A 26,960-nucleotide genomic window follows, 5' to 3' on the forward strand; every position below is an offset into this window, starting at 1 on the left:
CAGGAGGGGGCATGTATGTGGCCAACGAGCGGCAGAGAGGGATTCGATGTCAAGAGTATGACAAGGCGGGGGGGGGTATGACCGCGAGTCTCAAATCGATTATGGACGAAGCGCTACAAGATTTCAGTACAAGCCTGCGAGCTTCCTCCTCCTTTCTCAACAAGTGTCTGTTCTCTCACTGGGATATGCTCTGTGAATACCAAAGTCCACCGCCGGTTCCAAAGAAGAAGAATCAGACTGTGAATGCATGCATGCCCTATTGCCACCCGTGCTGTTCCCATTTTCGAGTTGACCTTATCCGCTGCATGCCCAGGACACCTTTTCCTTCCTCGATTTCTTGATACTGCATGTTTATAACCATACTCCGTACCATACCAGTCCCGGCTAAATCAAAAGGAAGTGCACGTATCGCAGCCACACACACCACTTTACACTTTCGCTCGTGTTATCCACGCTTGATTCGACAGCCCCTGCAGGCTTTTCGTTTCCCAGGATAAGAAGATTATATCCTTGTCTCCCTCTCACGGATACGACAGCATAGGATTCTGCGTCCTGGGTTGCACGCAAACTCGGCAGCTGTTGAGCTGAACAGACTCCAATGGGCGCTGTGGGAGTCAGCCAGACACACACAAGTACTCTCGAACACTCTGCAGAGGTGTGTGGCCTTTAGGTCTCCGCTGCAGCCTCGGCACCCGCTGCCGACTCGGCGCGGGATTCTGCCTCAACGCGAAGCTCGTAGTTGAGCTCAAAACACTCAGCCAGCAGGTCTGTCACCGCTCCTTGACCTTCGGGGATGTCGCCGTTAATCTCGAATTTCCCGTCCGACCGCATGTTGTCAATGGAGTTGAGCTAATGGGAGGGAAAAGTCAGTCGTTGCGGGTCATGTGGGGGCAATGGGTTCTTGTGGACCGACCTTCATGCTGTAAGGATACAGTTCTCTTGCTGAGTTAACGCCTCCAGAATCCTTGACCTCCAGCAGGCAGCGCTTCAAGGTTGACAGTTGGTTGTATACTGGGAGGAGTGCCTCCGAAACTGGCTCCGACAGGAGCATGAGATGATAAATATAGCCGTAACTCCGTCGGATAAGGTACAGTAACGTCTAGCAGATCGTCAGCAAGAAGGGTCTTTCTGACCTTGAAAGTAATCAACCTACCCTCTGCACATAGAGCTCCGCCGGCTGGCCCTGGTCGTCCAGCCAGTTGCCATCAACTCTGGCCTCGTCAATCTTGTCGAGTTGCCGTTGATAGTCATACAGGTCTGTCTCTCGAAGGGACCACGCTGGCGTGATCGAGAACTTGTCGAGATCGTTGCGGATGCCAATCAAGACGTCGTAGATTGGTTTCCATTGCTCGGGAATCACTCCTTTCCGCTCTAAAACGACATCGGACCAGAGGAGACAACGATCAAGGAGATCCGAAACCTCCTCGCTGCCCTTGGCAATCCCACCGTCTGCTGTCTTGAACTGGCCACCCACCCGTCGAGCATCGATGTCTTGCAGTTGAGCCTTGAGTTTCTCTACCTCCGCTCGGTTGAACTGTTGTCATGTGAGCCATCATCGCACTTTGTCACTAACCCGCTGGATCATGCTTACCTTAGCCTTAGTGTTTGCCAACGCCATCGAGCGGATGATGGAAACCAGCTTCTCGTGCACATCCACCAATGCATCGTCGAGGATGTTCAACTTGTTTTGCAGCCTTGCGAGTGACGACTGACACAACTGTACCCTCTTCGACAACAGCTTGATCAAGTAGGGCGAATGCCGACCATCAGCATCGTTGACCGAACCGGACAATTGGACCAGGGTTTTGCTCATGCTCTCGAGATCCTTAGCAGAGAACACGTTCGCCTCGGTAAGGTGACCCAGCAGCCTCTTGATGGTCGACGTGAGCGCATAGGCCGCGGGAGCTTCTCCGGTCCTCCCTATCGTCATGAAGAAGAGCGACAGCAGCTGAAAGCAGCTCTCCATGACTCTATCAAGGCGGTTCTCGCCGGCATCCCCGTTGCTGACTGCCCGAATCTCGGTGACCTTGCGGACCTCCTCGATAGTCTGGTCATACAAGCCCATGACATCCTGAGAGCGGATATATTTGGTACGGTCCTGCTTGAGGAGGAGCAGCTGGTCCCGTACCGCCACGAGACGCTCCATGATCTCTGTCTCCCGAGCATCCTGGGGAGGAGGCACTACTGGTGTCTCCATGCTGGGCTATGGGTTGTGCCGTCCCCACTCGTTGAAGGTAGATCTGGTGGAAGAAATGATGTCGTGGTAACCTGTACAGGTTGTATGAATGTCAAATTTGAAAGCTCCGATTCCGATCGACCTGTTTTCCGCAGACTGCTGGCACTCGTGGTAAGGGTCGCACCGTGACTGTTTCGTTCGGCGTTTAGACCGCAATCGGGGCCAGAGTTACGGGATATTCGGCGCCAGAGGATAACAGATACGTTGTGAGAAAGACTCAGATGGTCTGAGAGAAGGCCACAGAAGCTGAGAGATGAATGGCGATAGCCGATAAGAGAAGTTAAAGCCTAGCTATGGTACGACGCGATTAGCCAATCATCTAGATGCATGCATGCATATAGGATTCGACGCCTTACCTTCTGACCTCAAGGCTGTGGGAAGAGGGGAAAAAGGGTTACAGACCTTGGTAAATTGACGTAAAATTGACAGTGGTATCTGCTGTGTCATCGACGATCTGGAAGAGCTGAGCCCCACGGGTCGTTAATGGGGACCAACAGACGTCAGTGAGTCTAGAAGTGGGGGGCCTGGGTCAAGGCAGAAAGGTGGGGTTCATCTCGTAATCGATAAGATCGGAGTCAAGGCGGCCTTGGGCGGGCCGACGCATCCAAACCAGGCCAAGCCTAAAGTAAAGAGCCAGCTCAGTCAGCAAGCGTCGGCGTTAGGGTTTTTCCGAGATTTTTCGTGGTGTGCGTGCGGAAAAATGCTGCGACCCAGTCATACCGACCAAACCGCCCAACCACTGGAAGCGAGACTTTGAATTGTCACCACTCTTTTGCGACGCAGCATTCGAATTTCCTCATTCTTTGCATTCCGCAATTCATCACATACACATTCAAAATGTCTACTGCTGAGCTGGCCAACTCCTACGCCGCCCTCATCCTCGCTGATGAGGGTCTTGAGATCACTGTATGAAAACTCCATCCGACCCCACGAAGACAGTCGCAAACGATGTCGACGACAGGGAGATGACAGCAGAGTACTGACTTGGTTGAAATGCGAAAACAGGCCGACAAGCTGCAGACCCTGATCAAGGCTGCCAACGTTCCCGAGGTTGAGCCCATCTGGACCTCTCTGTTCGCCAAGGTACGACAACCATGAAAACGAAACTCCCATCGAAGACGCAAAGTGACCCACCTCGAAATTTTGACGGGGCTCTTCATATTCTTGAGAGGATACCTATTGGGGACATGGATGCTGACGAGGATCATCATCACGCAGGCTCTTGAGGGCAAGGACGTCAAGGACCTCCTGACCAACGTCGGCTCCGGTGGCGGCGCTGCTGCCCCCGCTGCCGGTGGTGCTGCTGCTGGCGGTGCTGCTGCTGCCGAGGAGGCCAAGGAGGAGGCCAAGGAAGAGGGTTCGTACCAGTACCCAGGCCATCATACTTCTGTCCGGGCTGTACCCCCGGATCATGATCAGTTGACTGACACCCTATATAGAGAAGGAGGAGTCCGACGACGACATGGGCTTCGGTCTGTTCGACTAAATGGTTTTCAATCCCACCGCCAACTGCCGCCGTCAAAACGAGCACAAAACCTACGAGCACAATCCGACCGAACCGACATATCCTCACGACATCTCCTCCCGCTCCGCTGTACTTCCTACGGTATCTGCATTGGGTTGCGGGTCTTTTTTTTCTCTCACAATGCTACGCTGCTTCTTAGTCTAGCAAATACCAGCCATCTACGAAAAAGGGATGGGGAGGAAGGTTTCTTCTCCTTTGGTATCTGGTCGCAGGAATGGAGTAGAAGGATCCGGAAATTGATGACCTTTGCAAATTGAAAAGGCAAACTTAAAAGAAAAAAGAACCTGCGTCCTTGTTGTGATTGCGTGGTTCCTTGTACGTGAATTCGTTGCATGTCGTACTGTGATGAGGGGTCCATCCGGTCGTCCACGTGAATGTGCGCTTCCTTGCTCCGTGAAAATCGACTGAGTTGATCAACGCCTTCCCGACGTCGAAATATGGAAACTCTCGAGCGTTTCAACGGATAGACCTCTTGAATATACTTGTAAGCTGTCTTGAAAAGGAGCTCGAAGACTAAGGAGGTGCCGCCCACCCTCAACTCGTCACAAATGTCTGGAAAACAAATATCCAGGTCAGACAGACTTTAGACCCAGGGTTTTCTTCATTAATTCGTCAAGTGGTCGAGATGCCCTTGGGTCACTGACACCCACTACATGACGGCACCAGCTCCGCCGTGTAGATGCAGCCCCCGAGATCTGCCAAAGCCAACCACAAGTCGGCGGAATATGCTAGTTAATGCTCAGCGATGCGTCCCGTACCCGAATGATGGTCTTCCAATTTTCCCTTTAGAACGCCATATTTCTATCATTGCGCCTTTGTGATACCTCCTCCTCCTCCCTTGCAGCTGGGATCCGACCTCTCTCCACCGCAGGTCTCGTGCTGTGCTCGAGTGCTGTCCCGGGCTTGATCGCCTATTTGACGATCAGAACACCGCTGGGAACAAGTCCCACCTCTCGAAGTGTCTGACCAAACTCGGTAGCCTCGAAGACCTTCCGTGGGAACGTCATGGTGAAGTTCTGCACACTTATGCCCTCCGCCCTCAGGGCTTCAGCCACCTCAAACAGGGTGGTATCAGCAGGGAAGCTCTTCTGCACCGTACCGCCGGGCGTCTGAAACCGCAGCCGCGCATCGGTGTACGAGGCACTCGTCTTGGGCTGTGACGGAGCAGCAGGCGCAGCTGGCTCTGATACGGCAGCAGGAGGGGCCCTGCCCTCCCTGGCGGCCTTGGCCTCCTCCGCTTTGCGGCGTCGCTCTTCCTTGTCGGCCTCAATCCTGGCCTTGATACGCCTCTTGGCCTCCTGGTCCTCGAGCTTCTCCTGCTTCTTCTTAGCGGCCTCCTTGATCTGCTCTTTGCGCTGGAGCTCCTCCTTCATGTCCTGCGTCTCCTTGGTGGCCTTGCGCTTGATGGCCTCGTTGCGCTTGCTTTCCTCCTTATCTAGCTCGGCTTGCCGCGAGCGCTTCTCGGCCAACGCAGCGCGCATCTCGGCGAGCTTCTGTTTCTTCTCCTCCTCGGTGAGGGGCTTGATTTCCTCGGTCGACTCGGAGAAGTTCTCGTGGCCCGACTTGCTCGCGTGGAACTCGGCCATGGCCGTGGTGCGAAACTGCTTGCCGCAATCGTCGCAGATGAGAGACTTGGCCAGCTGGCCCTCCTCCAGGCCCTTGATGGCGGCCGCGGTGGCCTCGGCATCGTCCTCGTCGGGTGCTTCGAGCTGCTCCAGCGGTGTGTCCTGATTCTTCTCCAGCCACTCGAGGGCGCCTTGGAGGCCGCCCGACTTCTTGACGGCCATCTCGGCACGGGCCTTGTCGAATCCCATCTCGAGCAGGGTCTCTAAGTCCGAAGCCATGGTGGCTGGCGATCTGATTGGGCAGGTTGGGGTGTTTTGAGGAGGAGATGTGGCGAGAGTTGAGGTGATAGTGCCTAGTATGCGCGACCGACCGGCAGTTGTTGTCGTCGTCTTCGCAACGTAAGCGATGGTGGAAGTAATCGGTAAATTGTATTGTGGCAGGGACGACAAAATATTGCCTCTGTGTGACATGCACAGTATTAAATAGTAAAAGGTGTTTGAGTTTTGGAACCTTGGGGAAGATGCTGGGTCCTAAGTAGGGGCGGAATGGAGGGGCAGCTGCCCTTACGTATTATGTACTATAGCAGTAGAACACTGCTGTGGGGCATAGCTTGGTCCAGCCCGGGGCGCTGAGCACAAGCCCGAGCAGGGTTTAGGTTGGGTCCATGGGCAGGAGTGGACAGCAAACCTACCATTATGCACAATACGGCTCCTAACATTGACCAAACAGACAGCTTTTAGAAAGTAGGAGTGGATGGCAAGCCATGACAGGACAATTTTATGGTATTCTTGTTGAGATGAAGCCAATTACCAGACACTTTCTTGACAGCAAACCATCTTGTGAATCTGGTGGGAATTTCGGCTGCTCAGCACGGGAGGCCTGTTTTCAGGTCCCAAGTATGAGTGACAGGTCGCCTGCCCGTCCCGAGTCGTCAGTGAATTTTTTTTTCACCTAGTGGACCGTTGTTACTTATTCGACCGTTGTTTCTACGAACTTGGCTTGAGAATGCAACGTTGAAGAACGTTGAAGAACGTTGAAAACCAAATAGGTAAGTAGCATAGCAGACAGTGACACGTGGGAGATCAATGTTAGTAGGACTACTACTATAGCACAGCATAATTGGTAAGGTGGCTAGCTAGTGATGACCTCAGGGGACGTTGTGGGGTCTCTTGAGATTGCCGAGATGGGGCTGGAATAATCATAAGCGCTGTTCCTTTATTCATGGCCGCAATTCTGGTGGATGATGGAGAGATGGTAGTTGAAACCTGGCCTGTTGGCCTGCACCTTTTGGGATCGGATTGGACTGGGACCTCGGAGCAGGCAGTCTTAGGGGAGGGAGCTTGTTTCAACTTGCAGAACAAGTTGGCCAACGGCAGCAGTTCCCAGATTTTACCTGTGCCAAGTGTGCCACTCTTAAGTCCAGCACACTGCCCTGCCCTATGCCAACTAGCCCAACCCGATCCCAGGCGTTGACAATGTCGTAAGACCTGTGCCGTCATCCCAATCGCAACCGGCCTGCACTTCCTGTCGTCTTTTCACCTGCACACCTCGTTGCCCCTACTTTCCTCGTGACACTTTTCTCGCCGACGACGACCACACAACAACCCTCCACGACCAAGAATCGAGAACCACTCACGATCGCTCGTCACCCGAACGAATTCGTCCACCCTGTCTTCGCAAATTATCATTTAAATTGGCGCCCTCGCCCCTCGCCCACGTCCAGGTCTAGCGCTCAGACCTCCCCCGTCAAGCCTGTCCAGCTTTATCTCTTCTCACACACAGCAAAACGAAGCAGCCTCCGTCTACCTTGGCGGCTTACGTCCTTGGGCTTCCCTCTCAAACGGTATCCTAATCGAGCGATCAACACTGCGACAATGTCCGTTGAGATCGAGCCCTTTGAGCTCGGCTTCCGCCGTATGCCGCCCGTCCCCACGATCCTATGCATGACCCGAGGTCCAACAGCTGATCGATCTATGTCACAGGGCCCTTCACCGTCGAGGTCTCACAGATCCTGAAGCTTAAGAACACTAACAAGCAACCTGTCGCATTCAAGGTACGCCGCCCCTATGGCACCAAGCCGCAACCGATCCTCAGGCATTGGCTAACGGTCCCAGGTCAAAACCACCGCTCCCAAGCAGTACGACTCCCGAACAATGAGAGAGATAGTGATCCGGTAGAAGAGGAGGCTCACAAGACATCTATCTAGGTATTGCGTGCGACCGAATTCCGGCCGTATCGAGCCGGGTCATGAAGTCGAGGTCACTGGTAGGAGTTCCCACACTGTACAATCACACTCGACCATCGAGGCTTACATATTCACTTCGGCAGTCCTTCTCCAGGCCATGAAGCAGGACCCTCCTCTGGACACAAAGTGCCGCGACAAGTTCTTGGTCCAGTCCGTCATAATTTCTAGCGATCTCGAATTCAGCAACGTGCAGACGATTGTAGGTTCCCTCCTGGTTCCTCACCCGTCCGCATGTCACGCGTAAATGCTAACAATGCAACCTATCACTAGTGGGACTCTGTTGAGAAGTCTAGCGTTCAGGAGAAGAAAATAAGAGTCACCTTCCTCCCTGCCGGCGGCTCAGAGCCTGCTGTTGCCGCCACACCCGTCAAGCAACAGCAGCTTGCGAACGGCGTAAGTTTTCACCTAATAACACTGAGCAATGCTCGTCATATGCTTACAAACCCCCTACAGATTGAGGACACCCCTCCACCCTACTCCTCGCCCGACGAGCACAGGCCGGCCAGCAGCAATGCCCCACCGTCCGAAGTGATCAGCGAGCCCCGAGACGACCCAGAGGTCACTGCGCCTATTGCGCAATCTCCCCAGGTAGCCCAGCAGGCCTCGGATAGCGATCTGAAGCGAGAGCTGGCTGGTGCCTCTGTCGCGACTGAGGGGCTGCGCCAGCGCAAGACTGCTGCCCCTGCAGATGAAAAGCCGGGTGCCGCGGCCGTTGCGTCGGCCGTCAGGCCGCAGGGCACGGAGGGGGTGCCGATTCAGCTCGTCGCGATATTGTGTCTTGTCAGCTTCCTCTTGGCATACTTCTTCTTCTAGCTGTGAGGACATCATCTGGTCTGAAGACTGCGGAGCACGAGTTGTACGACAGAGTAGCAGGAGAAACCTGATAGGATAGGGCGGCATCTGGCAAGCGAGACGAAGCAGGCTGGCGTTGCGGGACGAGTCCGCGGGTCCAACCTTGGGCGTAGAGAGATATCATCACTCGCACGAGAATCCCTACAGATCATCCTGAACCTGGCGCTTTGCTGCTCACGCTGGCCGAGGACACCGATCCGACATTCGAGACGGGCAAGGACAACTTTTCATTGCTTGTCATGATGTAGGATGGGAAAATGGGGTGGACCAATCGTTTCTTTACGGCGCGGCCTCCAGTCTTTGTATCTTACCTTTGTATTTCTGTTCTTATCGTTGTTGATTTCATTGGCAGCCTCGACCGGTCTATACTAGGCTGTGTATGATTTGTGTTGCGCCTACTAATGATATGCCATTCCCTATGTTAACTTGTACAGGTCTGAATTGAATGTTCCGCAACAATGATGTCGCCCTCGGAGCAGCCCAGAACTGCTGCAGCATGTTAGTTGGGAAGATGGTGACACAGGACAAATATGACTTCTATTTTTCATATGGCGTGAGCATCTTTTATGCGCTTCCAGAGCATGACATAACCACTGCGCAGATCTGGGAACTCTCTTTCATAACTCTAGCACTTTGCAAACGCCGAGAACTCAAGGACCAACCGCCTTATTACATGTATGTGCTTGAAACCACTTTTCATTTCGTAGCTTTCCGTCTTCTCTTTCCCTGTCATGTACAATATCCTTCTTGACATCATGAACGCCTCTACGATTCATCTATACCCATGTTCCAATCTCCCCTGGGGTAGGAGTGAGGTGGGTAGGTTGGCTCACGCCTCGATCTCCTGCGGGGTCCAGGCAGCCACCTTGGCGAGCTGACCACCGACCTTCCGGCCGCCGTTCTTCCTTTTGACGCGACTGGTGACGCCGACGTTGGCATCCCACACGAAGCGCCAGAGCACCAGGACCCAGGAGTCATGGCGCGGCAGCGGGCTGTAGAACTCGTCTGCAATCTCGCGCAGCTTGGGCAGGCGGGTCCACGCGATGGCGGGGAAGTCGTGGTGCTCGTTGTGGTAGCCCACGTTATAGGTGACGGCGTTGAGGGGACCGTAATAGCTGTATGTCTCAGGAATGGGGAGATTGTTGGCCGGGTCGCGAGCCTCGGGATGAACGGTCTCGTAGACATAATGCTCGGCGATGAAGTGGCCGGCGGTGGGGTGCAGGGAGCCGGCGAGGAAGGAGGAGAGGAGGAGGTAGAGGAGAGGTTTGGACGAGCCGGTGGCGGTCACCAGAGCGTAGTCAAAGGCGGCCTGGACGAGGAGGTTGGCGAAGTGCACCCAGGTGAAAGTCACCTGGAACACGCACATGGGCCGGATGGCGTAGAAGAAGATCTGGAAGGTGCAGAAGAAGGCCTTGCCGAGGATGGAGTCAAAGACGACGGCCTCCAGGGCGGTGGGTAGGTCCGTGTCGAGGCCGTCAACGCCGAGGGACTTGTGGTGGGTTAGGTGGTAGGGCTGTTTGTATTATTCCCCTCTCGTCAGTACACTTGTTTTTTCCTGCAACAATGAATGCATACATGAGAACATTGGGGCAGGGTATGGGCATACCCTGAAAGAGGCGCTATACGGCACCCCAATGGGCAGGTTCGCGAAGATGGCGAACAATCTGTTGGCCAACGGCGACCGGAAGGCGAGGTTGTGCGAGATCTCGTGGATAGCGAGGAAGAGGTTCTGGTTTGCAGTCGCGCCGACAACGTACGCCAACGCCCAGAATTTCCACGACCAGAAGGAGGTGTCTCGGAGAAGATAGCCGCAGAAGATCTGCAGGGAGACAACGAAGGCGACGACGTATTTGGTCAATGGTTCAGGGCCGCAGAGCTTCGTGACCTGTCAGGAGGAGGAAGAGGGCAGCTGGTCAGCATGTGTTGAAACCCCTCTCTCAAGATATGAAGACGAAGGAAAGGTTGTGTGGCAAACCTCGGGGTGCGCCTTGATGATGGCCAGCCTCCGCGTTCTATGCGGCTCCTCCGTGTACGTCCAGAAGAAATCATTCATCTTCTTGTCAACCTCGTCCTGCGTCTGTGCTGCTGTCGCCGCCGCGCCGTTCAGCCTGATCTCTCCGCCATCAGAAGCATTCTTGCCATTAGCAACGGCCTTGCGCCTCCCCGCGCTGGCGCTCGTCGTGGTCGTTGATGAGTTGGCCATTGTGCGCTATGATGGGCTCGGAGTTGGTCGTCGAGGAAAGGGGGTCACGACCAAAGCTGTTTGAGATCTGTTGCCTCTTCAAAGTGGGTGTTTGCTCTGAAGGAGGAGCTTGCCTAAGCTGTGGTCTGACAAGTCGGAAGGGTATGTTCCAGATCATGCGATTCGGGGGCGACTTTGGAACGAGCCGGAGGCAAAATAAGGCGGGCGGTCAGGATAGCTCTTCCCAACAGTACCCAGCAGCACCCAGAACACAGGCCCCGGGGGGCGGGCGTGAAAAAAAAGAGGACCGAGCCAATTGCTCCGGTTTTGTAATATTTTTCTTGGCTCAAGCAGGCCAATGATAGGCTAGGCAAAAAATGAAGATGATTGGGTTGCTATAGAGGAGGAAGAGAAGAACAGCGTCTACCAATTCGCAGACCAGAAAAAGTTGACCGTTGTTGTAAGACGCTCGGATGTGAAGTCCTCCGCAGTGCTAAATTGCCTTTGTTGAAACTCTCTGATAAGTGATTGCTTCTTTGCACGTCCTCCCCTGCGGGGCAGCACACCGCAGGACCCCTAATAAGCTACTTGCAACACCACAGTATGTACATAGTACCCAGCTTGAAGCTCTGACCAATCAACCTACCCTGGGCGGTGCCACATGGCAAATTCCAGGGGTTCCTGCGGCGTACTAAGCCGAGAACAGTGAGTGAGAGTCCGGCTTGCAGCGATACACCAGCAGACCAGCAAGAACACCTTCCGGATGGCAGATCCAATCGCTTTCGCCTCCTGTAGCGGCGGTGGGTGCCATGACAACCTCTGTTCGCTTGAGAGGCCCTTTTTGACGGTAGTCGTGGTGTCGAAAAAGTTGATAGTCTTTGATTTACATGTGGAAGGTTGTTGTTTGGGGCGAAGCCTCGAGATATGGGACTAGAGAAGACGCCCTCGATATGCAATGAGGTAGCTCGATGATGCTCACCAAGCAGCATAGAGAGCATGGTATCACCAGCATGCTCGTGACTGCAGGATCGTCATCATGAGACTTCTGGTGGCTTCAGAGGCTGCTTGTTCTGCTACCACATACTTTCTATGCGGAGCGTGAATTCGTCGTAGAGCAGTCTGCAACACTCTCAGAGGCTAAACAAACTACGTTGATCCCGCTGAATGCCCTCAACAGCACACAGCCTCCCACGAGGAATGATTGGAATGCCAACCACAAATGCTCCATGCCGAGAATATGTCATGCTTCCTGTACTCGGCCTACATTCCCACGATCTGAGGGCTGAGTGGCCGACCTCATGTGGCTGTGCGCGTCTGGAGAGCCGTTCGCCCGAGGCTGGAAACTTCTCATACATCACTTGAGCAAGACTAGCAGAACGCACATATATTTGTACTACTATTGTGAAGGGCTCCTCCTTCTGTACGTCTCGAGGATTATGACGTCGTTGCCTAGGTAATCTGGGGAGAGGCTTGCTTCCACACCGTGATAATTTGACATCCGGCTTCCTAGAGTTCTCCCAAGCCCACCTAGCCAAGCCGGCGTATCGTCCGCATAGGGGTGAGTTTTATATCGAAGCTGGCTTGATGCCTCGCTATGCCCGTGCAACATATTCTCAAAAGCTTGTTGGTGCCGTCTTCGAGCTTCTTAAGCTCTTCGCCGGGATCCATCCATCGCGATGCTATCCCTAAGGTGGAAGTGCTCTGTAGTAACATAGCAATTCCTTGCTTCTTGACAACCTCCGGTATCGTCTGAACCGGTTGGGTAAAGCTTGCTGGCCTGTAGGCTCTCTCTGAGACTCTTCTCCAGAATCTAGTAGCAGGATACTGTATTCCTTTCATCCCCAGAGGGCCCTTTGTCGTTTCAACGCTTTGATCTGGATCGTCTTGTCTTACCCTTGGCCACATGCTGAAGCACCAGATTTGCCTTGAGCACCTGCCCCCATAGTGACCCAGCAACGAGCATGCTCCGGATTGTCGTGAGCACAGCCAGGCAACCCTGAATGAGACCACGACATCTTCTGCGCTTAATAAGTAGACAACAGAGAGGGAAGGGCGCATTAGTGCCATCTCTTGTCCGGTACAAAAGGGCAGGCAAATCTGCACCTTTCTCTCCTTCCTTCTCTCCCTCCCTACCTCCTTCCTCCCCTTTCCTCTTTCAACCACACCAACATCCACCTTATTGGCCCCAATAAACCTTGGGACCTTCCAACCGAAGACAGTGTGGTCTTCATTCTCTGTTTGCATCTTCTGAAGCAAAGAGGTAAGTTCATTCAAGCCTTTCTTTCAGCTTCATCCTTGCACTTCTTGTCTCCTCCTTCTTTTGCAGCCTCACCCCTTCCCTCCTAAGCCCAACTATCCAAATCATCGCTCAGATTTAGTGGAGGACCTCCGCGTTCCTTTGATGTAATCTGAACCTCCTTCCGTCCACGTTTGCCTGCTTGCCATTACTGACCTTTGTGGCCCATCTGGAGCATCAGCAACCACGTCTTTTCGTACCTTCGCGTACGATATTTACCTTCAGTAAGTGGCTCTCCTCCTGGGCTGTTATTGTTTCTCTGCCCCGCTGCCCTTGTCCTCATGTATTGCCTCCAGTAGGCAGAAACCTCTGCCGCGGTTCCCTCTGGCTAGATCGCATTTCCCTTCGAGAAGCCCACTCCTACACACTCTCCCTTCCCCTTTTTCCACTTAGCACAACAACAACGCGGTTCAATCTCCTTGGCAGTCATAACACAGTTTTCTTGTCGAGACTGGTAAGAGCTTTGTAAGCCTTGGATATCCCTTCCCATAAGCATCTTCCTCGTCTCAGACTTTCCTCCCCTTGTCCACCCTTCTTCCACGGAGGCTCAAAAAGAGTCAGCCAAGATTCGGTCATTCTTTGCTGGATAGAAGATCACTTCGTCACGCTGTCACAGCCATGCTGGGGTAGTAACGCCCCGTCATCAATCTTCATCCCCTGGCTCGTATATCATTGCCCTCAATATGCTTCTTTGGCCCGGTTGGGATATATCTCTTCATGCTGCAGCTCTGACCAGTTCATCTCCAGATCTTTCTGACAACAGACAAGGCAGCCTTAGTCATGTCTTGGAACGCTTTCGGTGCCAGCAATGGCTGGGGTGGTGGTGACGGTGGCAACACCGAAGTCGCTACGCCCTTTGGCGACAACGCTGACGACAACAATGGTGCCTCTGGTTTCGGTGACGATGTCGGCGAGGGTGCTGGAGGAGGCGACCACGGCTGCTTCAACTGCGGTGAGCCCGGGTATGTACTCGTCCTAACTTGCTCCCAACGATCTTGATCAAAATGCGGCTGACAAGACGCTTCCAGACACAACAAATCCGAGTGCACCAACGCCTCTGTCTTCACCGGTACCTGTCGTAACTGCAACAAGGAGGGCCACTTGGTCAAGGACTGCCCAACCGCGCCTCCTCCCCGTTGTGGCAACTGCAAGCGGGAGGGTCATTGGATCGATGACTGCCCCGAGCCGCTTGTCTGCCCTCGCTGCCAAGGTGGACACAAGTTGCGAGACTGTGCTGAGCCCATGAGATGCCGCCACTGTGAGGGTGAGCACATGGCCAAGGAGTGTCCCACCTACGTCCCCATTTGCAAGAACTGCGGTCAGGAGAGTAAGGTCCCAAGCCCCCCCCCCCCTCCCCGAGTGGCCAACTCCATCACCTTTTCTTGTGATAATGCTAACGGTTGCCTGGTTTGAGACCACATGGCTTCTGCTTGTACCAACGCTCGCGCGGTTGATCGCAGCCACCTTCCCGAGATGACTGGCGAGGAGGCCTGGAAGCTCCTTGAGAAGGCAATCGTCCAGCGGGACATGGACGAGGTCAAAGAGAAGATACAGATTTATGTCAAGGCTCAGCCCACCACTACCTTCGTCGAGCTCGAGAAGGCCCTTCGTGCCCAGGGCTACAACCTGTTCCTGATCCCCCTGCTCAAGAGCGCTCTGTCGATTACCCTGTGCAACATGGATCTGCAGGGCAATCTCGGTAAGAAATATACTGTCAGCTACCGCTTCTCGGACAAGCCACGCCGCGCGACTGAGAAGGCGATCTGGCCCAAGGACCACGAGGAAGTCCTGACTCGTCTAGCCGATGCTGGCGATGTTGTTCCCTTGGGTCTTCCCAAGTGCAGCAACTGCGGTGAGGTTGGCCACATTTCGAGAAACTGCCCTCAGGAGAAGAACGAGAATGTCGACCGTGTCGTTGTCAAGTGTTTCAACTGCGATGAGGAGGGTCACCGCGTCCGTGACTGTAAGTCAGAAACTGAACCATGTTATGAATTGGTCACTGACACCCTCAGGCCCCAAGCCCCGTCCTGACAGGTTCGCGTGCAAGAACTGTGGCAAGGCTGGCCACAAGGTTGCCGACTGTGAGTCCCCTTGCCTTGGATATATTTGGTGGGTGACTGACAAATACAGGCCCCTCGCCCCGCTCGGCTGAGAATGTCGAGTGCCGCAAGTGTAACGAGATGGGCCACTACTCCAAAGATTGTCCCAAGGCTGGCCCCCGCGGCTGCCGCAACTGTGGTCAGGAGGGCCACATTGCGAAGGAGTGCACCGAGCCCCGCAACATGGCCAACGTCCAGTGTCGTAACTGTGATGAGATGGGCCACACCGCCAAGGAGTGTCCTAAGCCTCGCGACAGTAAGCAGATACGCCTCTTGACCAAGGCAGTGGCACCTGTACTGACGTGTTCCTAGTGTCTCGTGTCCAGTGCCAGAACTGCCAGCAGATGGGTCACTTCAAGTCGAAGTGCCCCAACCCTCAGGTCACTGAGGATCCTTTCCAGGATCCTAGTGGCGATGCTGGCTTGGCTGACGACGCCTTTGGTGCTGGTGGAAGCTTTGGCGGCGGCACTGGCTGGTAATTGCTGGCTCGCACCGTCCGATCCAGCTGGCCAATACAGAATTGCGGACACGTTTCCCAGGATCCTACCCTAGCCCAGTTCGAGAGACTGTTTTGGAGATTGCCGTGATGAGGTGATTGCCGGTTTGTTTATCTTGGTCTTGTAAAGAAGACCTGCTCAGAATCTGGAGCAGGTGCCTCGAAAATAGATGAGAGCACCTTTAATCATACGGTTAGTTTCACACAGTAGCATGCAGGTAGCTGTCGAAATTCACAAGGGGGGATCTATTGAATTATGCTCTCTCTGCCGGTGGCAGATTCTACTGGTGGTGATATTTTCTTGAGAAAGCCTACCCTTGGCTGCCAACGTGCAGCTGAATTAAATTTGATAAGTTTCGGCTCCTGTAACCCCATTTCTGTTGATCATGCCCACGGCATACATGATTGTGGGTTGTATGCTCGACAAGTTGGAGAGGGTGCTTCCTAGCCCTCCAATCTGTTGTCTCATCTCACCATTTTGTCTTGCAGACGCGGTACCGCAGACTGGCCCTGCTGCTCGAAGGTGGCTCCGGCGCAGCGCTCGGAAGCATAGTTTCTGAGCAGGAGAAGCAGGCGTTCATTTGGTTAGGGTACCGAGGATGTGCGGCAGTGGATGGTACCAAGGCTCGCCCTCGGGCTGGGCCAGGTCGATGGTGGTCCAGGACCCGGCCTCGACGAGCGTTTTGGGGGTGTTGCGGCAGAGCTCGCAGCCGGCAAGGAGGTGTGGCCAAAAGAGGTTGACAAAGGCTGTTTGTTTGTGTGGGAAGAGAGAGAAGTTTTCTTCTTAGCACTTTTGGTCCTCGCGACTCTTGTTTGGTACATCCACTCCTCCCTCACTTGAGAGATGACATGACTTTTCGTATGGTTTTGCGTAGACGATGCCATATGCCCGAGACGGGTGCAACGACAAGGAAGTTGGAGAGACTGAGTAAGTGGGGAAAAAAAAAGAAAACAAGGGCCAAAGAAACTTACCCTGATAGACCCTCATAGCCAGCCCCGACTCCCTCATCCTCTCGCTCTCGCATCGCACATGCTCATAGACAAACCACCTCCCGCCCTCCTTGAGGTAGCCATGCAGCTGCCTCACGTGCTCCTCCGGGTCCGGGATGCTACATAGGCACAGGATCGACACGATGCAGTCCACACTGCCCTTTTGCACCCTGCCGCTGGCGGCCAGGTCCTCGATCCCGACGGGAACCACCTCATAGATGCCCGACAAGCCGGCGTCGGCGGCGCGGCGCTGCAGCTCGGCGTGGTGGGCGGTGTTGGGCTCGACGCCGTAGACCTTGGTGATGCCCGGGCGGAGAGCCGGGTGTGCAAAGACGGACGCCCACATGCCCGTGCCGGGCCCTACCTCGAGGACGACGCCGCTGACGGGGGAGGCGCGAGCTTTGTCTTTGTCGTCGTCGTCGGCGGCGGCGGCGGGGGACAGGACGCGGCCGGCGGATACGCGGCCTTGGAGGAGGGGGATCACGCGGGCCTCGCCTGTCTCGCGGACGCCTGGTGCGGCGGAGGCCCAGAAGCGGCCGAACCAGGCGGACTGGAGGCGGGAGGGGTGGAGGAGGGTGGTGAGGTGGCCGGCTAGGAGGAGGGAGAAGATGGTGGGGGGGAGATGCTTGAGGGATTCGAGCATGAAGAGCCAGGGGTCTATGAGGAAGAGGAAGACCTCTTGCAGGTATGCGAAACCGGCCATTATTTTCATTCCTTGAGGGTTGGGCTTCCTGAGCTGGGAGATGGCTTGCGTGTGTGACCGACGGTATGTTTTCTGGAGCCAGATCTTGTTCAAACGGTAGATATGTGGTGGTACGGGGTTGAATGGAGATGGATCGGAGTCTGATGAGGGCTAGAAAGACTCCTTCATCTGGGTTTGTTTGACCCAAATATGTGTACGTCTGGGTGTTGGTGTTTTGTTCTGCCTTCTGCGTTTTGTGCGTGAAGAACAAGGCTGTTGTTGTTGAATAAATGTGGGCGAGGTTCAGACTAGCCCGGGTCTGCGCTGCTGGAATGAAAGGCCTGGACTTGACGAGGTTGCGTGCCATTTGCCTGCATCCCGACCGGGTCTGGCCTGCAAATTTGAGGGTTAGTATAACATCTTGTGCTCATGCTGTGTTTGAAGATATCGTCACTTTTCCATTTTAGTGGTTTCTATTTTATGAAATCTTTATTTTGCTGCCACGAGATGTATGATGGCCCTCCTGCTCGTGCATGGCATGTATGAAGGGTTTCGTGGGATGATGTATGTCACTGTAAAGTCACTCTTAGAACTTGAACTAGATGATGGCTTGAGCAGTCTGAAGTATGAGCTTGGTGAGGTGGTGATGATCTTTTAGGGCGCATCGTTCAAGCATCATTTTGCGACGTGATGTGTTTCCTTCATCTTCTTTTCCCAGAGCCCCCAAGGAACGTTGATTGCATCTGGCGCATTCACTTCACTCATTCTTAACTGTTGTGGTTGACTGGCGCCACTGTCCTCATATCATCAGACCACTCCAGAGAAGAAAGGACATTCCTTTATTGGAAGAACCATCTCGCAATCGCCTTACCTCTCAGTCTAGATAATCAATCGCCCGCCCGCTCTACCTTGAGAAACTATCATCGTCTCGATCAGCCCACCCTCGCAGAAATAAATAAAAAAAAAAAATCCACCACCAAGACGGGCTAAGAGGGAGCGAGGTAGGGGTGCCGTTTCCGGGTGGGCTGCTTTTACCTCGCAATCGCAAAAAAAGGGGGGGGGGGATGGGCTAGTACTTTATAAAGACCGTCGGCGCAACCAACCCCTACTCCCGGTTTGGGTCGGATGTCAGTGGGCGTGGGCGGGAGACTTGGGCCCCGGGTGGACGCCTCAGCCGACGGGGGTTACGGGGGGTTTCTTTGCTATGCAGACAATATGATTAGTCTTCTCTCCATCTCTCTCTCTCTGTGTGTGTGTGTCTATGGCCTCAGTGGTATGACAATCTTTCTCGCATTCTGTTGGTGTTAGTACCCCCTGGTCTTTTCGATCTTCCAAGTATATAAGAATGACGGGGTGCTGGCTCTGCTCCATGGCTGCTGAGAACAAGATAATTTGAGCACGCGATGTTTCCGGTCCACTTATACTAAATCATAAACTAAATTCTACCGCGGCACCTATCATTATACATAGGGGTTGGATTTCATCCACGCTTTGAGATACACAAGCCCACCATCATCCTCTTACCTACGAGGAAGACTTAGCATTCATCCATCAAGACGAGAACTTGAACGAAAGACTTTGTCGTCTCCTTGTTCACTCATCCACACAAGAATCGCTCCAACAAGCCATGTTCCGAGGCGACAACCTCTTCACCTTCCTGCTGAGTTCCATCTCGCAGGCCTTCCCAGGAAAACCAACTTTTACAGACAAGGACATCGGGGACCTGGACGGCAAGGTCTACATAGTCACAGGCGCCAACACAGGCGTGGGCAAGGATGTGGCCCAAGTGCTGTACGCCAAGCACGCCAGGGTATACTGCGCTGCCCGGTCCGAGGAGAAGGCGCTGAAGGCGATAGAGGCCATTCGGACTGCGGTGCCGGGCTCCCGCGGCGAGCTGCGGTTTCTGTACCTAGACCTCGCCGATCTCAGCACCATCCGAGCGTCGGCGGAGCAGTTCCTGGCGCAGGAAGACAAGCTGCACGTCCTGTTCAACAATGCGGGCGTCATGACCCCGCCACAGGGGTCGCGGACCGCACAGGGCTACGAGCTGCAGCTGGGCGTCAACAACGTGGGCACCTTCCTGTTCACCAAGCTGCTGACGCCGGTGCTGGTGCGCACAGCGAGCGCCGCAACAGCTGGGTCGGAGGCCTCGGTGCGCGTCGTCTGGGTGTCGTCGTCGGCAACTGAGTCGCCCTCGGTGCCGACGGGCGGCGTAGACCTGGCCAATCTGGACTACCACGTCGACAAGAGCGCCTTCGAAAAGTACGCCACCTCCAAGGCCGGGAACTACCTGCAGGGCGTTGAGTTTGCCCGCCGCCACAGGGCCGATGGCGTCGTCAGCGTGCCGCTGAACCCAGGCAACCTGAGCTCGGATCTTTGGCGCAACCTGCCGGGCTTCGTCGTGCGCATCATGACGTTTCTCGTGCTGAACCCGCCCGTCTATGGGGCATACACGGAGCTGTTTGCTGGCCTATCGCCTGACGTGACGATCGAGAGATCTGGAAAGTGGGGTGAGTTGAAAACCTTGACTTCCTTTTGCATCCCTCTGCCCTAAGAGATTGTGTCGCGTGCTCCGAAATGATTTCATCACTGACTGCTTGTCGTGCGTTTGGTCTAGTCGTCCCATGGGGCAGGTTTGCGAGGATTCGAAAACATATGTATGATGGAGGCAGGCCGGTGTCTGAAGGTGGGACTGGACAGGCAGAGAAGTTCTGGGAGTGGCAGGAGGAGCAGGTTCGGCCGTTCTTGTGAGTGTTGTTGAGAATTTGTATGCGAGTCGGGCATATACTTTTATATCCTTTTTGTTCTTCTCTTTCCCCATATCTCTTTCTTTTTCCTTCTCCTTCTCTCTTTTCTCGTGATAATCTATCAGAATGATATCTCATAGACGGACGGGTGCGAAGTATGTCATTTTTAGAAAGACGTTTCATCAACGGAAAAGTGTTGGCCGCAGCATCGTCTTGTTTTCTCTCGTTTACTTTCAAGTCGCACGGGACATAATTGCTTTCCCATAGTTTACCATTAGTCAGTCCAGTATGTTAGCACATCAGTCAATCTCGGAGAACAGAAAGCCTCTTTTTTTTTGCTAAAGAGCAACACGTCGCTCCAGTCGGGTAATCGTCGGTGGCACGACAGGCTGCTAAAGTCTTTGGGTGACCGAGCCAGGCGGGTAACATGAAATCCTGCAGGTACTATGTAAGTTTGAAACCCGATGAAGGGGTAACTTGAAGTGCCCGAGATTACTAGTTGCAGCACGTGAGCTTGTGCGTCGAGGTTGTGGGCAGAAGACAGAGGGGAAAAGGGAGAGGGGGAGGAGAGGGAGGGAGGAAAGCGTGGTCATGTTTGGTGGTGCGCGTTGTAGCAGGACAAGATACTACTTTGGGGAAAGAGGCTCAGCAGATGCACACAGTGGGAAGTAGCTACATATGTCTGCTTGGCGGGCACGGTGCTCTAGGAGCCGCGGTGGAGGGGAGGGGCGAGGGAATCTTCTTAGTGCAACGTCTGGCGGAGCGTTATACCCAAAGGCTCGAAAGTCCTTAGCAGGTGAGGCGGGGGATTGGTCAGTGCTGTTCGGTGTGCTACAGCGCATGTTATGCTGCAAGAGCGAATACGGCAAGCCTCTCTCTCCTCACCAGGATGTTTCTCAAGTCAAATTCAAATACACAAGAACATACATCTCATATAGGAACACATTCGATGAATACGCTCTAGCTAGCAGTCGCTTTCCTTTAGATACATGGAGAGGAATTCGGGAGGGATGATGGTGTACTATCGTTTAGTATCAAGCTCTGGACCTCACGTGCTGCTGCAAGGAACGCTGGGACACATGCGGCCAGTGCGGGCCCCATGGCAAGCAACGAGAGCTCGACAACTCAGCTCAACAAAAATGCTTTCATGCTTGTGAGTATAGGCGAAATGCAGGGGCAAAAGCCCCACCTTCCCAATACAGGAGGATGGAAAAGTTGGAATCCCGTTTCCTTTTTTCCTCACATCATTTGATCTGAGCTCTGAGCATTGTCAGGTCAGCACATACAGAGACACTATGGACAATAGAATCTAAGGGGGTTTGGAGGTCGTGAATGTTGCCCGACAGATACGAGCATCATTGTCACCCTCCTCGTTCTTCTTCTTCTTCTTCTTCGTTGAAACTTGTACTTCTTGCTCCTTCAATCTATCCACCACTCACAAGAGCCACACCCAAATGCTTACTTTTTTTTTTCTTTTTTTTCTTTCTTGGTATATATTATTATTTATTTAATTAATTTACCCCTGCATCAAAGTACTGCTGCATGTCGGGCCATGTCTTCCCCATTCACCCGATACCTCCTGCTGCACAAGCAAGGAAACGCATTCCCTGTTCTCCCTGGCTGTGATTGTGCTAGGCCTAGTCTGTCTCTTCATCCCTCCAGATTCTTCTACCAATTGCTGGACCTTTGTCATTAGTGGTAGTTCAGAAGTAAAATACCAGTGGAACTCGGCTGGCCTGGCCTAGTCTTGCTGCAGATTGTTAACCCTGCCACCCTATCACAGTATCTACTTGTATAGTAGTAGTACCTGCCCATGTCCTTCGTCCTGCTGGTGCTGGCGCTGGTGTTTGTCATCTGTCGTCACCTGCAAGCAACCCCGAAGAAAAAATGATCCCAGGGAGGGCGGTTGCACGAGCACTGGTCTCTTCTGTCCAGGGCCTCCCTGCCATGACTAGCCATCATCACCTCCACCTTGCCCTTCCACGAGTTTTTGCTCTCTTTCCATATTTCCTCCTCCCAATTTTGTATCATCTACTGATTGATTGAGAGAATCTGAGTTGAAGTTGATCTGAATTCCGCCTTGTCTATCTCACAGGTAAGTTAACTCTCAATCCCATTTCCTTCTACCTGCTTTTTTATCGCCTTACCCAGATCCATCCTCATCTCCCCACAGACCATCTTCCCCTCTCACTGTTGCTTCCTTCCCTTTTTCTCTCTTTTTTGCTTCTCGCCTCCTCCCTTGGGCCCTGCTCTGTGCCGTGCCTTGCCTTGCCTTACTCTCACCTAAAAAAGTAGGTTTTGTTTGCGTTACACACCAAATCTAATCTGTCTGGTCTGTGTGTCTCACTTTCAAGCCTCCTCCTTCTGCTTTTTCCCTGTCTTTCCCCCTCACTTTAAAGATACACCAACCAACCCCTCCGCCATCGCGTCCCACCCTTTTTTCTCTCTCACCTACGTCTTCACTAGCTGTACACACACTCATATGGCAGCCTGACAAGCACGTCTCCTCCTCTTACCCCCACTTCCACTCTTCCTCTCCAAGCTCAAAGGACCAAATTTGCCTCTCCTCCTCAACTGAATTCTCTCTTCCAAGCAGAAGAGAGAGTTAAAATTTCCGTATTTCCGAGCGCAAGCGGAGGAAAACTCGGCTCTTTTGCCCCACCCAAAACAGAGCAGCCAAGGGCAAGTTCGCCCCACCTCGACCTTGCCCACATCCCACCCCACCTACCTAGACTTTTTTATCTTTTCCTGCCCTTTTCGCGCGTTTGCAACCCACACTGTCGCAGCAGCCTCAACTTGCGCACACTCAAACATCAACCAACTTGCTAACAAGACCTCGTTTTCTTGTGCTCTCTAGACAATCCAGAACTACTTACCAACCTCACAACCCCCCTCCGCCCAAGAAAACCTCAAATCATTCATCATGGATGCTCCTCAATCCACCAACACCGGCGCTGGCAACTGCTACAACTGCGGCCGTGAGTTTCTCTCTTTCTCACCCACCCATTATGATACTGCTTCTAGAAGCAATGCGCTGACCAACTTTCGCGAACAGAGCCCGGCCACATCAGTGAGTCCCAAACCCCGTTCTAGGATGCCGTCATCGTATCGCCATCGACCCATCCCACTGACCCTCGTGACCTTTTGCTAGGCCGTGAGTGCACCCAGCCCCGTGCTGGTGGTGGCGACTACAACTCCACCAAGACCTGCTACCGTTGCGGTGCCGCTGGCCACATTTCGCGCGAGTGCCCTCAGTCCGGCGGTAACACCGGCGGTGGTCAGGACTGCTACAAGGTGCGTGCTCAACAAGAAGAACGAACGCCCAATTGGTCATTTACTTACGGAGAACCACAGTGCGGCCAGTTTGGTCACATCGCCCGTAACTGCCCTCAGGGTGGTGACTCTTACGGAGGCGGTGGCTACAGCCGTGGCGGCTACGGCGGTGGTCGTGGTGGCTACGGCGGCCAGGGCCAGAAGACTTGCTACTCGTGCGGTGGCTACGGCCACATGTCTCGTGAGTGAAATCAACCATTCGGTCTCCTCTGCAGTACATCCAGCTGACCACGACTCTCCCTCTTGTTCTAGGCGACTGCAACAACGGCTCCAAGTGCTACAACTGTGGCGAGGCTGGTCACTTCTCCCGTGACTGCCCCAAGGGTACCCAGCCTGGTGAGAAGATGTGCTACAAGTGCCAGCAGGTCGGCCACATCCAGTCCGAGTGCCCCTCGGCCTAAGTGAGCTGTGTGGCCTACAGACGACTCTTCTACCTTTGCAACCGACCTTATAACGTCGACGTGGTGGTGGTGCTGCCGATCGATGAACGATGACCCGCCGGCACTAGATCAATCGGAGGGAGGCTGTTGATGCGCGCGCGATGGGATGCGAAGTTGCGGCTCTTTGAGTGGGGGCCGATACTTGGGACCTGTGGTGATGATGGTCGTCTGGATACCCCGGATCATGATTCATGGCTTCTTTTTTTTCCCCTCCTTTTTTCCTTATTGATTTCTTTCTCGAAAAAAACAACTCGGACATGATCTTTCTCTTTTTGCTTTCTTTCTCTCGACAGATGTCGGGACCGCGACACTGCGAGGCGGGTGTCGCCTGTTTGGTTGAATCCAGGGATGGGTTGCAGCCTTTGCCGGAATGATCAGTATGACTCTGGCACCAAGACATTTTCGGTTTCGACGGACTTCTTCAGGGGGAATCAAAAATCTGCGGCACGATGACTTGCCCTTCCACGGCATGGAACACATGGACGAGAATGGACTCTGCGCTCTAGTTGAGGACCTCCCAAGATGGTGTGATCTCCACATAAAAAGAGGAATAAAAGTGATAGTGAAGGAAGTCGAAGAAGACAAAATTGTAGTCATCTGTATGACAACCGTCTCTCGTTTTCCAATCTCAACTTTGTGACGTGCGCCAGGGCTCCGTGAGCAGGTTACAATGTCTTCTTGAGGGGAGGTCTTAAGACGTCTATTGCTGACGGCGCGATGGCTTATCATCAACAGTCTTCTCATCTCGCTCTCTCACATGACCGCCTATCTACCTGCACTGGAAAAGTGGGACACTGCTGCTGACAGCAAGTGACATATAATGCAAGATGCAACAGCTGTCTCTCCCCCCCCCCCCCCCTCCTGCTTTCAACCACGAGTCCAGGCGTTGATCGTCTCGACAACATGTCAAGAGATATGCTGATGGCAAGTCTCGCTCTTGGATGCCTTCGTGCAGTGTCATAAGAATGGGTATTCGACTAGGTAAGACACATGCTATGATGATACATTGATGTGTATGTGCCCCTCTTCTGCATCTGCTAGTCGACTAGTACCTTCTCGCCGCTGTCAGTGCCCTCCGCGCGGGCGCTGTTGTCATTGTCGCCGTCACCATCACCATCACCACCACTACCAGTGACCCGCCTACCGTATACCTCGGCGATCCTCCTCCCGACGCTCTCCCCGCTCCAGTACGCCCCTGTCGCCGTGCCCAGCGCCACAAAGGGCGCGGTATGCTCGCCCGCCAGCCACACGCCCGCGCCGGGCCACCCTTCCCGCATCGTGCGGATGTCACGATCGCCCCGCTCCAGGCCGACCTGGAAGTTGGCGTAGCTGCCGTTGCCCGCGAGGTCGTCGGCCAGCCAGGAGGTCGCATAGGTGCAGGTGGGCCGGCAGTCCGGGTCGTTGGCGCGGAAGTTGGGGAGTCTGGTGTAATACGGGGCGAAGAAGCGACGGAGATAGCCATCGCGGGCGTCCTTGTCGGGCCCGAGGGCGGCGAGGGCTGAGACGAGGTGGGCGGACTGGGCGCCGTAGAGGTAGAAGAGGAGGGTCGGGTGGGGGGAGTCGGGGCCTGCGAGGGAGGCGAGCTCGACGACCTCGATGGTCCAGCGGGCAGGGTTTGTGTCCGGGGCGAAGGCCGGGGCGAGCCACTGGGCGAACCCCTCCATGTGGCGGCCGCCCAGGGCCGGGTCTGGGTCGAGCCAGAAGGCGCGCGGGAAGGCGATGTAGACCTTCTCGAGGCAGCCGTAGCCGATGGTGTTGATGGCGCGGGTGAGAGGGGCCGGTAAGGGCGGGTCGAAGGCCTGTGGGTTCTTCTGGAGCCAGCCGAGCGGACAGGTCACGACGAGGTGGTCGAAGGCGCGCTGCTCGCCGGTCGTGAGGGTGACGCGGACAGGGCCGTCCTCTGGCTGGGCGCCGCGGCCGTGGATCTGGGCGACGGTCGTGTTGTACTCGATGGTGGCGGTCTGCAGGGCCGGGGCGGCGATGTGCTCGAGGATCTTGGTGTAGGTCCCGGCGCAAAAGAGATTCTCGCCCTCGATGCACTCCTCGAGCCAGAAGAACTTGAGGCTCTGCCGGTCCACGGGGCTGCCCACGAAGGCGCCCCACAGGTCGGCCATCTGGAGCACGACCTCGCGCTTCCTCTGCCACGACCCGTCCTCGGTCTCAGGGATCAGCTCGCGCAGGCTGGTCCTGAAGAAGTCGAGCAGGCTCTCGCCCGGGTCGATCTCGGCCGTGTGCTTGTTGGAGTACTTGAAGGCGGCCTGCACAATGTCCCACATCATGGTAGCGTGCTTCTCGCCTTCCTCGAGGCCGTACAGCGTGCCCTCCTCATCGAACACGTACGAGCTTGAGTCCCAGCTGCCCATGGCCGTGCCCGTCGCCTTGGCGATGTCCAGGATCGGGTTGGTCTTGGTGCCGTGGATCCAGTTGGGTCCAATGTCAATGGTTTGTCCGTTGGCGAGGCGGTCTTGGTACAACCGGCCGCCTATCCTGTCGCGGCCCTCAAGAATCGTTACCTGGAAGCCATGCTGCGCAAGGATGTCGGCGCAGCGCAGGCCTGCGATACCTGCACCTATTATGCCGACGTGGGGTGTCTTTTCGTCTTGCACTATACTCTGTTTGTTGTTGGGGTTCAAAGATGTACAATTAGCTTACTGTACAAGAGCTCACATTTTCCCCCCTTTCTCCTTTGATGTGTTGTCTCCAAGAGAGAAGACTGCACGCGTGGCCTCGTGTAAGTATAATTTGTAAAACACCCGCCATCAACAGTCACGCTGGCGGTAGAGACAAAATGCTCCACTTGGAACTCCTCAATCTGTCACCCTGCCGAACTCACTCTCGTTTGCGCCGTCTCCTCCTCGTCTTCGTCCCCCTCCTCATAGCGCAGATCTTGCGGGACCTCCAGCTGTTTTGGACCCAAACCGGATACTCTCTGGAAGTGTCTTGATGTCAGGTCCTGATAGATTCGGGACATGTGACGAAGGGCTGGAGGAGTACACGTCATGGAATAAGCATCCATGTTGTGTGGCTGTATGCAACGAGTGATGGAGAGACGGCCCAATGTGAAACCATGTATAGTACGGTATTGTCATATGTGGTGCGTGGTGTTGGACTGTTGTACAAGGCGAGACGATAGGAAGCCGGCCGGATCAGATCTCGTGCAAACGAGTCCTCCTGTACTTCTGTTCCGGGGGGTTATGGAGCAGACGGAAGAAAAGGAAAATAAACAAGTAAACCATTAAAAATCAAGAGAATGTGGCATGGGACAAGAGCT

The 26,960-nt window shown here is 54.4% G+C and overlaps 7 protein-coding genes across 7 annotated transcripts; 3 read left to right on the top strand and 4 right to left on the bottom strand.

Moving 5' to 3' along the window:
- Positions 1–71: 71 nt before the first annotated feature.
- M406DRAFT_296025 (uncharacterized protein) lies at positions 72–2,638 on the bottom strand. The gene is made up of 5 exons (XM_040919224.1): positions 2,593–2,638; positions 1,592–2,527; positions 1,154–1,534; positions 914–1,099; positions 72–849 (listed from the first exon to the last, which is right to left on the bottom strand). Exons 2-5 carry the CDS (start codon positions 2,195–2,197, stop codon positions 667–669), a joined length of 1,356 nt encoding a protein of 451 aa, XP_040771624.1. The 5' UTR covers positions 2,198–2,527; positions 2,593–2,638; the 3' UTR covers positions 72–666.
- Positions 2,639–3,053: 415 nt separating this feature from the next.
- On the top strand, positions 3,054–4,037 carry M406DRAFT_358276 (ribosomal protein 60S). Its single transcript, XM_040923850.1, has 4 exons — positions 3,054–3,142; positions 3,242–3,319; positions 3,455–3,593; positions 3,676–4,037. Exons 1-4 carry the CDS (start codon positions 3,074–3,076, stop codon positions 3,720–3,722), a joined length of 333 nt encoding a protein of 110 aa, XP_040771625.1. The 5' UTR covers positions 3,054–3,073; the 3' UTR covers positions 3,723–4,037.
- Positions 4,038–6,890: 2,853 nt separating this feature from the next.
- Positions 6,891–8,972, top strand: M406DRAFT_353474 (uncharacterized protein). Its single transcript, XM_040922767.1, has 7 exons — positions 6,891–7,241; positions 7,310–7,380; positions 7,442–7,464; positions 7,534–7,592; positions 7,656–7,771; positions 7,843–7,965; positions 8,026–8,972. The coding sequence occupies exons 1-7, from the start codon at positions 7,202–7,204 to the stop codon at positions 8,383–8,385; spliced, it is 792 nt and encodes a 263-aa protein (XP_040771626.1). The 5' UTR covers positions 6,891–7,201; the 3' UTR covers positions 8,386–8,972.
- Positions 8,973–9,253: 281 nt separating this feature from the next.
- M406DRAFT_47982 (uncharacterized protein) lies at positions 9,254–10,477 on the bottom strand (the record flags this gene model as incomplete). The annotated part of the gene is made up of 3 exons (XM_040924349.1): positions 9,254–9,937; positions 10,031–10,309; positions 10,400–10,477. 3 exons carry the CDS (start codon positions 10,475–10,477, stop codon positions 9,254–9,256), a joined length of 1,041 nt encoding a protein of 346 aa, XP_040771627.1.
- Positions 10,478–16,074: 5,597 nt separating this feature from the next.
- Positions 16,075–17,190, bottom strand: M406DRAFT_342859 (S-adenosyl-L-methionine-dependent methyltransferase; the record flags this gene model as incomplete). The annotated part of the gene is made up of 2 exons (XM_040921807.1): positions 16,075–16,244; positions 16,470–17,190. 2 exons carry the CDS (start codon positions 17,188–17,190, stop codon positions 16,075–16,077), a joined length of 891 nt encoding a protein of 296 aa, XP_040771628.1.
- A 1,606-nt stretch (positions 17,191–18,796) lies between these two features.
- M406DRAFT_267340 (NAD(P)-binding protein) lies at positions 18,797–19,920 on the top strand (the record flags this gene model as incomplete). The annotated part of the gene is made up of 2 exons (XM_040917873.1): positions 18,797–19,679; positions 19,787–19,920. 2 exons carry the CDS (start codon positions 18,797–18,799, stop codon positions 19,918–19,920), a joined length of 1,017 nt encoding a protein of 338 aa, XP_040771629.1.
- Positions 19,921–24,726: 4,806 nt separating this feature from the next.
- On the bottom strand, positions 24,727–26,705 carry M406DRAFT_268249 (FAD/NAD(P)-binding domain-containing protein; the record flags this gene model as incomplete). The annotated part of the gene is made up of 2 exons (XM_040917925.1): positions 24,727–26,336; positions 26,609–26,705. The coding sequence occupies 2 exons, from the start codon at positions 26,703–26,705 to the stop codon at positions 24,727–24,729; spliced, it is 1,707 nt and encodes a 568-aa protein (XP_040771630.1).
- Positions 26,706–26,960: the final 255 nt, after the last annotated feature.

This window comes from Cryphonectria parasitica (genome assembly GCF_011745365.1).
Source record: "Cryphonectria parasitica EP155 unplaced genomic scaffold M406scaffold_9, whole genome shotgun sequence".
Taxonomy (NCBI): domain Eukaryota; kingdom Fungi; phylum Ascomycota; class Sordariomycetes; order Diaporthales; family Cryphonectriaceae; genus Cryphonectria; species Cryphonectria parasitica.